Below are 12,661 nucleotides of genomic sequence, written 5' to 3' on the forward strand. Positions count from 1 at the left end.
GACGACCAAGAAGTTTGATCATAAACAACACAATTAATTAAATAAGTATTTTTCTAAGCTCGTCATCATTATCAACCACTTTTAAATTGAAGCAGAATTCAGATAAGATGCAAAGTGGAGAATTTGCACTGTGCCTCCTTCACTCCACTTGCAATGCACTGTTGGTCCGCTAATAAGTCTTTCCACCAAAGCTATTTCTTCTTTTTGCTGTATGTAAGAGAGGTATCTGAACCCGTACGTCTGCACCTTGGCTAAAACACCAAATATAAATATCTCCCTCAAACACAAGTATTGGGAGACTTTGCTCATCAAAGCTCAAGTCCGCCAGTACCATTGATTGTACAATTGTGGATAATTCTATTTATCAAGGCATAAATATGGGAAACAGGGGAAATGAGATCGCCTAACTTCTCTATTAGCATTTGAACTACCACTGGTCCACAACTTTTGGTTTGCATAACTTGAGAAACAGTAGGTTAATTTTTGTTCAATGGTCGTGAGAGATGCAGAGAGAAGGTAGTTGACATAATTCATTAATTCCTCACCAAAGACCAGAATCACCATATGAAGATACCACCATGTCGCCAAACAATTAGAATATGTTTTAAATGTGTAACTCATAGTATGAACAAAATGCCCCTTGGAAAGGCGATGTCCTCTAGATTTCATTTCTTAGATAACAACGGTACTCAAATGCCCATGATATCTAGTATATGAGAAACTAACATCATAATGCAACCTGGAAGTTTAACCACTGTTTTGTGTTGGTTTGCTAAGTTTCTTGCTGAGAAGGTGCTGCACATCAAGCCCATTAACTTTGGCAGCTAGTATGAAATCATTTTCTGTGAGTCCACCTGCGGAAGAGAACAATTAAACATTATAAGTTTGATTTAAGCATTCATGAAAGGCAGCTTCTCTACATTTTCAAACAGAAAATTCTCCAAAAGAATCTACTCCCTCTATTTCAATTTATTTTGCCTATTTTCCTTTTTTGTTCGTTTCAAAAAGGACTCTTTCCCTATTTGACAAATCTTTAGTTTCAATTTTCCACATGGCATGTTTAAGACAACAAGATTAATGGGCACTTTAGTACATTTGACATATTTCTAATTTAAGCAAGATTCAAATGTCTTCTTTATTTTCTTAAACTACGTGTCAAAGTCAAAATAGGTCAAACAAATTAAATCGAAAGGGGTATATTATTTAATGGACATTCAATCATCTAATACAGATGTACACTGCTCACAGAATCACGTAAAACCCGTAACTCATATAGAGTATGCCAGCCGGAAGCTAGTTCAAAGCTACATCATCCTACCTCTCTGCATGTGAGTTCTGAATAGTTGAGCGAACAAAACAGAAAAAGGCCTTCATGAATGCATGAGCAGTGTATATTTGGTTCAGTAATATGCTTATCCTAAAAAACATAGCTAACAAGCTAGGGACTGAACAACAACATGAGCTTATATATACTAAGGAGGAAAATAAATGGAGTTCAAAATTACAATTCTTACCCACAGAATGAGTCCATATATCAATTTTCACATTATTCCACCCAACAAGATGAAGATCTGGATGATGACCTGCAGAAACATAACCAGAGTTCTTATTGAAAAATAACTAATCCAACTATGTAATGAGAATAACGTGTGTAAGAACCTTTCCCAAAAATATATATAGAAAAAAATTGGGTCAGACAAAGCTAACTAGAAGGTGAAATGAAGCTGCAATCAAATTGGGATGACAGGCCAGAATTATTGCATTCTACATACAAGAGACTTTTTTTGAAACTGCTACATACAGGAGACTTTGAACTCCCAAAAGTAAATACAGCCTCATTTCACAACTTGGGAATAAAGAAAAAAAGGAAACACCTTCCTCATGCTAACCTTTGTCTATCCCTTCAACAGTATATCCAGAATCTTCTTTTAGCTGCTACATCATAATCAGTACTTTGATTTTCCGTAACACTTACATGTTCTAGAGGAAGTTTAATATTGAAACCAATACATTACATGCAATATGTGCTTATGCACCAATCAACTATCTTTGAAACGAGATCATTGATGCAGAATAAGTTATAAACACTGCAAATTTAAGCTACCAAGTTCTTTCTAGAGATTTCCTGGCAGTGCTGTGGTACGTAGAATTACTTTTGGATTTGATAGATTACTAGGCTGCTAATTTTTCACATATGGGAAGGATACTGCAGGGTAATTGCTCTTTCAAGTCATTAGGTCTATTGAAAGTAGTATCACCAGATACTGCAAGGGTGTTTGGTGCACTTGGTAATGAGAGTCCTTTATGCTCCATCTTTCTAAAGTGCAATTAACATGCCCAAAATACACTGAAGATGACAAAAATCAAAGAGCTGGTGTTATGTCAACATGGAAAAGATGCCCCATTTCTTCAGTTGAAATGTTATGTGCTGGCAAATTTAGGCTCATGAAGCGTTTAATGCTTGATGATAACTGGGTTATTATTAGAGGCTTAAGTAGCAGACAGAAGTCAGCTGGGGAGAAGCAGAATTTGTAAAGTCTATTCCTTTGTGATAAAGCCAGAAATCTATGTATTAACCCATGCTTGACGTGCACAGCAGACAAACAATCCTGCATATTTTTTATTCTACTGGATTTTTGTGTAGTAGTACTTAACATCTACGATGAAATTTATGAAAATTGATTCACCACTTTGTATATTGGATAAAGAAATCCTGTCTAATTCACTAATTTGAGGGAAGATACTGAAATTTCATTCTTGAGAAGATATTGAGAGATTTATGGAACTGACAATGTGTGTCAGAAGATAAAAGCCAGCTCTTTCCTTTATCACCACTCATATTATTATGAGGCAGCAACTGTACTAATAAATGCTAAGATAGAATATGAAGACTCAGAATTCCAGATTTATAGACAAGGTAAGTGGCTGTCAAAAGTAAAAGAAAAACATGTACAAACAATAAATTATGCACAGAAGAAAAATTTGAAACGAACTTAACAAAAGATAAATCCACGGATCATGACACACATAAAACAATAACTCCTATATGATACACTCATAAGAAGGGTAAAACACAGGTACATATACCTTCAGCTTCTGCAACACTCGCTACCTCTTGAAAGAACTCCAATCCTTTGGTGAAAGTCTTGACCTTCCAGGACCTATGTAGCTTCAGTGTGCCACAATCATTCACCAAATCCCACCCCGACACCTGCACAAAGCAGTGTTAGCAAATGTAAAGGACTGTCTACTTGAAACATGTTAAAATTGCAAACCTGTGGCATCAACTGATTGGCAGCTTCTTCAGTCATAGGCCTCAAATCCTTTGTGTTGCATGGTACACACTTCTTAGTTGACAAAACTGAAATGAGTATTCAACTTATCAAAAATAGTCTCTGTTAGTTTTTTAATAAAGAAATTAAAAATTAATAGAGAAAGAATAATGAGAAGAAAAAAACTTCAATGAGGTCAAAGAGAATTATTATTTTGCTTTCTTGAACTCTATATTTATAGGAACAAAAGCAGTAAAAAGATAATATGAATATCACTGCAAAAAATATATCTTAACAAACTAATTACTAATAAATAGGAAAAATTTAACAAACTATTAACTAGGATTTATTCAAAAACTAAAGCAGTAAAATAAAGTTACTACAGTTCAAAAGCATAATTCTAACAGTCCTCCTTGCTTGCAGTTCCTCCTTGCTTGAGGAACTGCAGATTCTAGACTTTGTTGGAATCGACCTCATGAACAAATCTGTCAACTCATCTTTTGTCTTGCAAGACTTGTGTGCATCTTCTGTTGGATTAAATGAGAAGCTTTTATCTCTCATTTCAACTTGTTAATCTCTTGTTTAGTAGAATCAAAGATTCGGCAATATTTGTCCCCAAATAATAATTTAAACCCTTTTTCCATTAGATGACCGATACTCAATAAATTTTTACAAATATTAGGCACATAAAGAACATCTGCAAATATTTTGGTACCTAAATTTGTTTTAATTGCAATAGTCCCTTTTTATTTGTAGGAATACAGTCACCATTCCTAATTTTCTTATTTTTCATAGAAATGAACTCTTTAAAAAGATTTCCTTCATATATCACAATCAATCATCCAAAAATCAATTTTTTTGATTGAAAAGTAGGTTGCCAAAAATAAGTGGTCTTTTTTCTTTTTTCAGTGGTGACTTGGGCAACTACTTCATCTTTTTGAAATTTGCTTTTGCAAATCACAACTTCATGACCATGTTGTTTGCAGATCTTGGATTGTGCATCTAGTCTTTTCCAACATTTATATGGACGATGTTCATTTTTGCCATAGTGCGAACAAGGTGGGTAATTCTTCAAGAATTCACCTTTGCTTTGAGTTTTGTGGTTGACTTAATTCTCCTTCAACCATGTCATCTAGCCTCATGAGTCTCCTTTGTTCCTGTACTTGCAAAAAATTTAACAATTTTGCCAAGATAATTTTGGACAGATCTTGTGTTTTCCTATGTTGTTATACATGCTTCATATCTTTCATGCACTGTTACAGGAATTTTTTCAACAATTCTTGAATCTTTAAATTCAGTGTCAAGCAATCTTACCCTGTTAACAATACCAAGCAATCTATCAGAGTATTCCTTGATTGTTTCTGACTCTTTCATTCTCTCATTAAATATAGTACCTTCATTCCTCCTATTCTTTCATCTCCAGCATATTCTTTCTTTAAATAATCCCAAATTTCTTTTGGTGATGTGAGAGTCATGATTCTCATGCAAATAGTTGTTGTAACAACAGCAAACAACGTTGCTTCTGCATTGGACTTAATGGGTTTTTTCCTAGTGAGTCTTGATTTGGCCCACGGTGAGATTATTTAGCAGCGGATTAATTTCATAATCCTCTTCTAGGGCTTCCCAAAGATCAAGAGCCTCCAAGTAGGTTTCCATTCTCACATCCCATAGTTGATAATTCTCACCATCAAAAATAGGAGGAGCCATTCGTGAAAAAGACTTGATGAAAGAGGCACATGATACTACTTGGGCTGGTCATCCGAGTGTGGTAAGGATGCTAGCACAACTTTCCCATATCTATTTCTGGCCGTGGATACCGGTTTTGCATCAAGAACCTGCTGAATTTGCATGGTGTTATCTGAAACACATTGCCTATTTTGCCCTTCAAATTGATCATTTGCTCCCAATTGACTAGGATTTTCTTCGACAATTCTATGATCTGCATGTTGTCCTCTAATTGCGGTGTTGGAAATTCTCTATTTGCATCATCTTTCCCCGTTGGCTATCTTTCAACTTCCCCCACTTCTATTCCCCAGTTATTGAACGCCTCGAGAAATTTAGAGGCAAGAGTCTTCAACTCCATCAGGTCTCTGCAATGTTTCCCCTATAGTTCATATGATTTCTCCTATTATCTAGAGGTACCTATATGCCCCTCTTGAGATCTCTGTGACTTAGATAAAAGGTTTACATTCTGTTTTGGCCTTTGTCCTTCACTAATGTTTTTGGGCCTGGGTTATTGAAATTTCCATCAAAAGAATTGGCCCAAAAACTCTCTAATCTTGCGTTCCCTAGGTTTCCCATGTGTTCCCACGTGGGCCTGTGGGCCCACTTCTGTACTTTGACAAGAATCCTTAAAAGCACTCACCTCTTTGCCTTTTGGGTCTTCAGCAAAGAACCATTGGTTAAAAGAATTAGGGCACCCAAGTTGCTCTTGTTGTCGCTGACCACCACCCTCATCGGAGCTTCCGACCAGATTTGCTTAACATATAAAGCCCCACCACTTTTAACCTTCACTTCCTTTGGGATATCACGCCCATCTCCTCGGACCTTAATCCTCGCCCACTTGAGGTGGTTTCTCAATTGTGTTTCTTCTTCTGTTTCGACCCAACCCCCGCAGAGGTCGCCGATTTCCTTGAAAGTGTTTTGAGACCTTAAGTGCAAAGGGAATCCCACTATTCGAGTGAAGGTTACCTCGGCCCTGTATTTTTCCTCGACAGCCCCTAGTAATGGGCTCCACCATTGTAGATTGATCGGAGAATTCTTCCAAGTTCAGTCACCAACCACCACATGCTCTGCTTTAATTCTAGAAGCAAACTCAAAGAGGAATAAGCCATTCCCCATCTCATAAATGTTCGGACCAAAAGATTGCTTCGAGCTGTTGTTGGTCCAATTTGTGACTTCTGTGAGAGGAATGGTAGCATTAACTCCATTCACAAATTACCCACCAAACTTCTTTTTAGAACCTCACTCTAATAGCTATCGGCATCATTAATGTAGGTTTCCGTTCCCCCTCTTCGAGGTCCAATCATCATCCCCATCTACATCAGTCCCTGGTCTATTCGCCCATTTACTGCTTTTAAATGCCTCTGCATAAGGTACATGTCTGTTGGCCAATCTAAAGTTCTCAACATTATTTAACGGTTTAAATCTTCCGACAAATCTTCCAACTTTATCAGGTATATCATTCCAGCCAGAGTTGAGAGTTAAACTCCGAAATAATAAGGACAGACCTCTGTCTGCCCCTCACATATCTTCTATAGTTATTAAAGTTTCGAGCACAAAAGATCTCAGAAAAGGCATCTTTCAACTCTGTTTCCCGTTGTCGCAGAGGCATCTCGCCGAATTTTGACAATCCATTCCATGGCCCTCCTGTTGAAAGTTGTTCTGGTAATGGCATTCCTGCGTCTTTCAGTCCATTCAAACCATTCCCCTGCCGTCCCGCTGGCCCTTGTCACATCAAAAGACTCGAAACCTACCGCAAAACAGATGGTATCTTCCTTGTTGTTTAAGAAAAGAGATGAATTGTGTGAAAGGAAAGGACATGGAGAATGAAAGAGAAAAGTGAAAGTGAAGGAAGGAGGGAGAAAGGTTCCGCTGACCAGAAGGATCACCAGAGAAGTGCCTGGGAACAATGCCCAATGTGGGATCTTGCTTTAGATACCCTAACATGTGGAAGGCTGCATGTAGATGGGGCTCTCTAGGTGCATGGAGTTCAACACTTAAGTCAATTCATGCATGCACCTAGAGAGCCCCACCTACAGGCAGCCTTCCACAGGTTGGGGTATCTAAAACAAGATCCCACATAAAGCATTTTCATGTCCAATTCAGATGACTACAGAAAAAGATCTTTTTGTGATTCAGACTGGGCCTCATGCCCTGACACTAGAAAATTTTTCACTGGTTATGTTGTTTTTACTTGGTGACAGTCCTCTGAGCTGGAAATCCGAGAAGCAGGAAACCATTTCCTTATCTTCAGCTGAGGCAGATTACAGGTCCCTTAGGAAGGTGGTTGGTGAGCTGGTGTGGTTGCTAAGGTTGTTTGATGAACTAACAGTTCCCACCACTGGTCCATTTCATGTGTTTTGTGATAGCCAATATGCATTACGCATTGCAAGAAATCTTGGCTTCCATGAGCGTACTAAACACATTAAGATAGACTGTCATTTTGTTAGAACCAAGCTTCAGGAGGGACTCATTACTATACACCATGTTGGTACTAAAACCCTTACTGGAGTTGAGGATTCTACTGTTTCTCCAAGTTGGCAGTGATTGCATCACCTCCAACTTGAGGGGGGGGGGGGGGGGGTGATGAGAATATAAAGTATAATTAGTTAGTTGTGAATAATAGAGAGTCGGTTATGTGCAGTAGAGTTAGTTAGAGTCAAATTTGTTAGTTAGTTAATTTCTGCCATACCTAGACAGTGGCGGACCCAGGATTTTTACGAAGTGGGTTCAAGATATAAAAATATACCTAATATTATTTATAATTTACGGGGGGGGGGGGGGGGGGGGGGGTAATTGAAAGTACAGCTAGTCACATCTCCAACTTAGTTATGAGTTAGTTAGATATTTTATTAACTGTTGCCAGCTGTATAACAGAGTAATCCTTTACCAGGAGATGACTTTATATATAGCAGAATATGAACAACTGCATTCCAATGACTATCACAAGGAGAAGTCATAAACTGACTTACGACACTCACAGGAAAAGAGATGTCCGGTCTAGTCACCGTGAGATAATTCAACTTTCCAACCAACCGTCTATACCTCTCAGGATTACTGAGTTGCTCCCCCTGTCCTGGAAGGAGTTTAACATTCGGATCCATAGGAGTATCAATAGGTTTACATCCCATCATTCCTGTCTCCTCAAGAATGTCTAAAGCATACTTGCGTTGAGAAATAACATTACCTGATCTAGACTGAGCAACCTCAATACCTAGAAAATACTTCAGTCTACCGAGGTCTTTAGTTTGGAAATGCTAAAAGAGATACTGCTTCAAATTGGCGATACCAACTTGATCATTGCCGGTGATAACGATATCATCAACGTAAACAACCAAATAAATACATAGATTTGGTGTTGAATGCCGATAGAACACAGAGTGATCAGCTCCACTACGAGTCATGCCAAACTCCTGAATTACCGTAGACTGAGCAACCTCAATACCTAGAAAATACTTCAGTCTACCGAGGTCTTTAGTTTGGAAATGCTAAAAGAGATACTGCTTCAAATTGGCGATACCAACTTGATCATTGCCGGTGATAACGATATCATCAACGTAAACAACCAAATAAATACATAGATTTGGTGTTGAATGCCGATAGAACACAGAGTGATCAGCTCCACTACGAGTCATGCCAAACTCCTGAATTACCGTACTGAACTTTCCAAACCAAGCTCGAGGAGATTGTTTCAGACCATAGAGTGACCAACGAAATCGACATACGAGGCTTCTAGACTCCCCCTGAGTAACAAAACCAGGTGGTTGCTCCATATAGACTTCTTCCTCAAGATCACCATGCAGAAAAGCATTTTTAATGTCCAACTGATGAAGAGGCCAATGACGAACGACAACCATAGATAGAAAATGACGGACTGATGCTATTTTGACCACAAGAGCGAAAGTGTCACTATAATCTTAGCCCAAATATCTGAGATACCCTTTGGCAACAAGGCGAGCCTTAAGCCGATCGACTTGACCATCTGGACCAATTTTGACCGCATAAACCCAACGACAACCAACAGTAGACTTACCTGTAGGAAGGAGACAAGCTCTCAAGTACCACTCGAATGTAAAGCAGTCATCTCATCAATCATAGCCTGCCTCCATCCAGAATGAGAAAGTGCTTCTCCTATAGTCTTAGGGATGGAAATAGAGGACAAAGATGATACAAAGGCATAATGGGGTGAAGATAAACGATGATAACTCAAGAAAGTATAATGTGGATTAGTATTTCGAGTAGATCGTATACCTTTGTGAAGTGGAATCGATTGGCTAGCAGGAGGCAAGGCCGCAATGGGAGCAGGGTCCGACGCATGACATGAATCATTTGAGACTATTACTAGACGTAGACGTCGATGATAAGTTAGGAGTGGTGGCACTCCAACTGGAGATGGAGAAGTAATCGTAGGTCCCTCAAAAGTCAGTACAGGCAAGACCTGAGGTATGGGTAAGACCTCAGAGACATTAGGATGAGCAGAAGATGTGTAGTAAGGTTGAGATTCAAAGAATGTTACATTGGCAAACATAAGATATCGGCGGAGATCATGTGAATAGCAACGATACCCTTTTTGAACTCGAGAGTAACCAGGAAAGACACATTTAAGAGCACGAGGGACTAATTCATCTTTTCCCGGGGATAAGTTATGAACAAAGCATGTGCTCCCAAATACACGAGGAGGAATAGAATAGAGATATGACTGAGGATACAATATGGAATGTGGAACTTGATTCTGAATAGAAGATGAGGGCATCCTATTAATTAAATAACAAGATGAAAGGACTGCATCGCCGCAAAAATTCAGCGGAACATGAGATTAAATGAGAGTGCGAGCAGTCTCAATGAGATGCCTATTCTTTCTTTCTGCTACACCATTTTGTTGAGGAGTGTATGGACAAGATATTTGGTGAATAATTCCTTGGTGAGACATAAACTCTTGAAACTGGGATGACAAGTATTCTAAGGCATTATCACTACGAAAAAGTACTACAGAACAAGGCTCAAACTTTGAGTCCTACAGGGTTACTCCAACCTTTGCCTATACCTCATCATGTATAGGAGGATGTAAGTCTAGACTGGTCTTCCTAAATCTCATAGGTTTGATAATATATTGGTTGTGCTGGATCATCTTACCAAGTATGCACATTTTATTCCACTTTAATGATGTGGCCACTTTTTCATTAAGGAAAGATTTCCTAAATTTGTTGTGTTTGATTCTGACCGTGTGTTCATAAGCCAATTTTGCACGGAACTATTCAAAATAGTTGGTGCTACCTTGAGCTATAGCTCTTCCTAGCATCCAAAAACCGATGGACAAACAAAAATGGTGACTAGGAGTTTGGAGACATATCTCTGTTGTATGGCAAGAGAAAATCCTAAGCAATGGTCCCACTTGTTATCTTGAACTGGGTATTGGTTTAATAAATCCTTTAACAGATCTAAAGATATGACACCCTTTAAAGCATTATACGAAAGGGATCCACTATCAATTTTTCACATGGATGACACTACTTCAGTGGTGGAAGAAGTAAATGAGCAGGTGCGCTCTAGAAATCTGATCTTGACTGAACTCAAATGAACATTTGCTACAAGCACAACAAAGAATGAAGAATCAAGTTGATCTACATCACAGAGTAGTGTTTTGGACGGCGACAAGGGTCTGCCTCGCCTCTTGCCAAGGCGAGCGACGAGGCACTCCCTTTATGAATTGAGGCGCCAATTAATACCAAAAACTTAAAATATTTAATTGCATATATAAATATCCAAAATCACAATAGCAATAACGTATTAACAAATATTTCAATTGAAAAACTACCAATAGATAGTAGATACTAAAACTTTAAACTTGAATGACTCAATAATTCATAAGACAATTAACAAGCAATACTAGAACTCTAAAAAAATAGGGATTGCACACTACCGAGTGTTGACAGAAACAAAAACAACAGAGCATGAAAGAAGAAGAGAAGAAGAAGAAGAAGAAGAAAAAATGCTAAAAACGTACCTACTAAGGTCGCAAAGCATAGGACTAAAGAAGAAAGAAGAAGAAAAGAGAAGTTGAACTGGAGAGAAAAAAATGAGTAGAGAGTCGTGTTTGTCCAAAAACACCAAATAAACCCTAATATTGCCTTTTAATTATTAAATCTGGCCTTTTTTTATATAAAAAGAAAAAAGGTGACGCCTCTGTCGCGTTGCCGCATCGCCGCATCACCACTCCCCTATTCTCGCCTTTTTGAGATCGCGTCACCTCGCTAGTTATAGGCGACAAGGCCTTGCCTCGTCTCGCCTCTCGCCAAAGGCGATAAGGCGCTCACCTTTCACAACCCTATCGTAGAAAAGTGAGTTTTGAGAGTGGCGAAATGGTATATCTCAAACTTTTTCCCTATAAACTTCATTCTTTGGCTAAGATCAATGAAAAACTCAGTCCCCACTTTTTTGTCCCTTTCAAGATTCTAGAAAAGCTTGATCATGTAGCTTCTCGGTTGGAGTTACCGATTGGAGCACGCATTCATCCAGTGTTTCATGTTGCAAAGTGGAGGAAATGCTTGCTCCGAACTACTCCTACTCAAAACCTACCTCCATTTCTTACCCAAGATTTGGAGGTTCAAGTTGAGCCCGAAGAAGTGTGGAAGACTAGAAAGCTAATCAATGCTAAATGGGAAGTGTTAATCAAGTGGAAGGCCCTGCTAGAATTTGAGAATACTTTGGAGGACTATATTATCATCGATCTACAATTTCCCGACTTTCACCTTGAGGACAAGGTAACTCTTAAATGATGAGCCTCAAGTTATAAAAATTTATAAAAGGAGGCAAAAAATAAACAATTGAAAAACTTATTAATTGTTATGAGACAGTTACACATGTATTGGGTTGTTTTTTTTTTTAGGAAAGGGGGCAGGGTAGTTTGAGGGAGGTATTCAGAAAAGAAAGAGAATCTCTTCTAGGAGAGTTCTAGCCTCCCGAATGCCTACGAATGTTGAAACCTGTGAAATCTTACGGGTCGCTTGGTAGAGTGTATTAGAAAAATAATGCATGCATTAGCTTTGTGTATTACTAGTACCCAGTTTGGTCCTAATTTTTGACCTACGTATAACTAATGATTGCATTTGTTATACACTCTATTGTGTAAACTAAGACATGAAAATCCATGGTATTAGTAATGCAAAGGGTTTTGATGCATGCATTGGCATGACGAAAGACATAATTGCTCCTCAAAACCTTGTCCACATCCTTTCCACCATATTTGTTGAGGCTATTTTTGTAAAAAATATTTTTTTTGGAAATTATGCAATGCATGTTATTTTTAATACACCAAACCAAACAGCGCATAAAAACTAATGCAAGCATAACGAATACAAGCATTACTAAAACACTCTATTGAGCAATTTTTAATACACTCTACCAAGTGACCCCTTAATGTTATGTCTAGTATAATTAAATTTCATTCATGTCTAAGGATGTAATTTATGGTGTTAGCAAGGTCCAAGTGGTTGTTTTCAAATTTCTTCTTGTTATATCAGTGTATTTAGTGTGAAACATCAATATTTGCTCCTTTATTTAATGTTTCTGCAGAAAAGTCAATCATAAAATAACATGCACTGCTGCTACCATTTTGATTGTGCAGTCTCATTAAGCTGAGAAAACTACTCTAATTCCCACCCCAATCT

General features: G+C 38.2%; 1 protein-coding gene across 2 annotated transcripts in view; it reads right to left on the reverse strand.

The window, feature by feature from the left end:
• Positions 1 to 520: 520 nt before the first annotated feature.
• Positions 521 to 12,661, reverse strand: part of LOC102602253 (putative pterin-4-alpha-carbinolamine dehydratase) — a 14,531-nt gene continuing 2,390 nt past the window's right edge. For both annotated transcript variants that reach the window (XM_006365529.2, XM_015304499.1), the window contains exons 4-7: positions 3,276 to 3,361; positions 3,088 to 3,211; positions 1,515 to 1,583; positions 521 to 854 (exon numbers count right to left, since the gene is read on the reverse strand). In XM_006365529.2, coding sequence (XP_006365591.2) covers positions 748 to 854; positions 1,515 to 1,583; positions 3,088 to 3,211; positions 3,276 to 3,361 — 386 coding nt within the window. In that variant the 3' untranslated portion in view covers positions 521 to 747. The remainder of the gene's footprint in view (positions 855 to 1,514; positions 1,584 to 3,087; positions 3,212 to 3,275; positions 3,362 to 12,661) is intronic.

Source organism: Solanum tuberosum, unplaced genomic scaffold, assembly GCF_000226075.1.
Source record: "Solanum tuberosum cultivar DM 1-3 516 R44 unplaced genomic scaffold, SolTub_3.0 scf00568, whole genome shotgun sequence".
In the NCBI taxonomy this organism is placed as follows: Eukaryota; Viridiplantae; Streptophyta; class Magnoliopsida; order Solanales; family Solanaceae; genus Solanum; species Solanum tuberosum.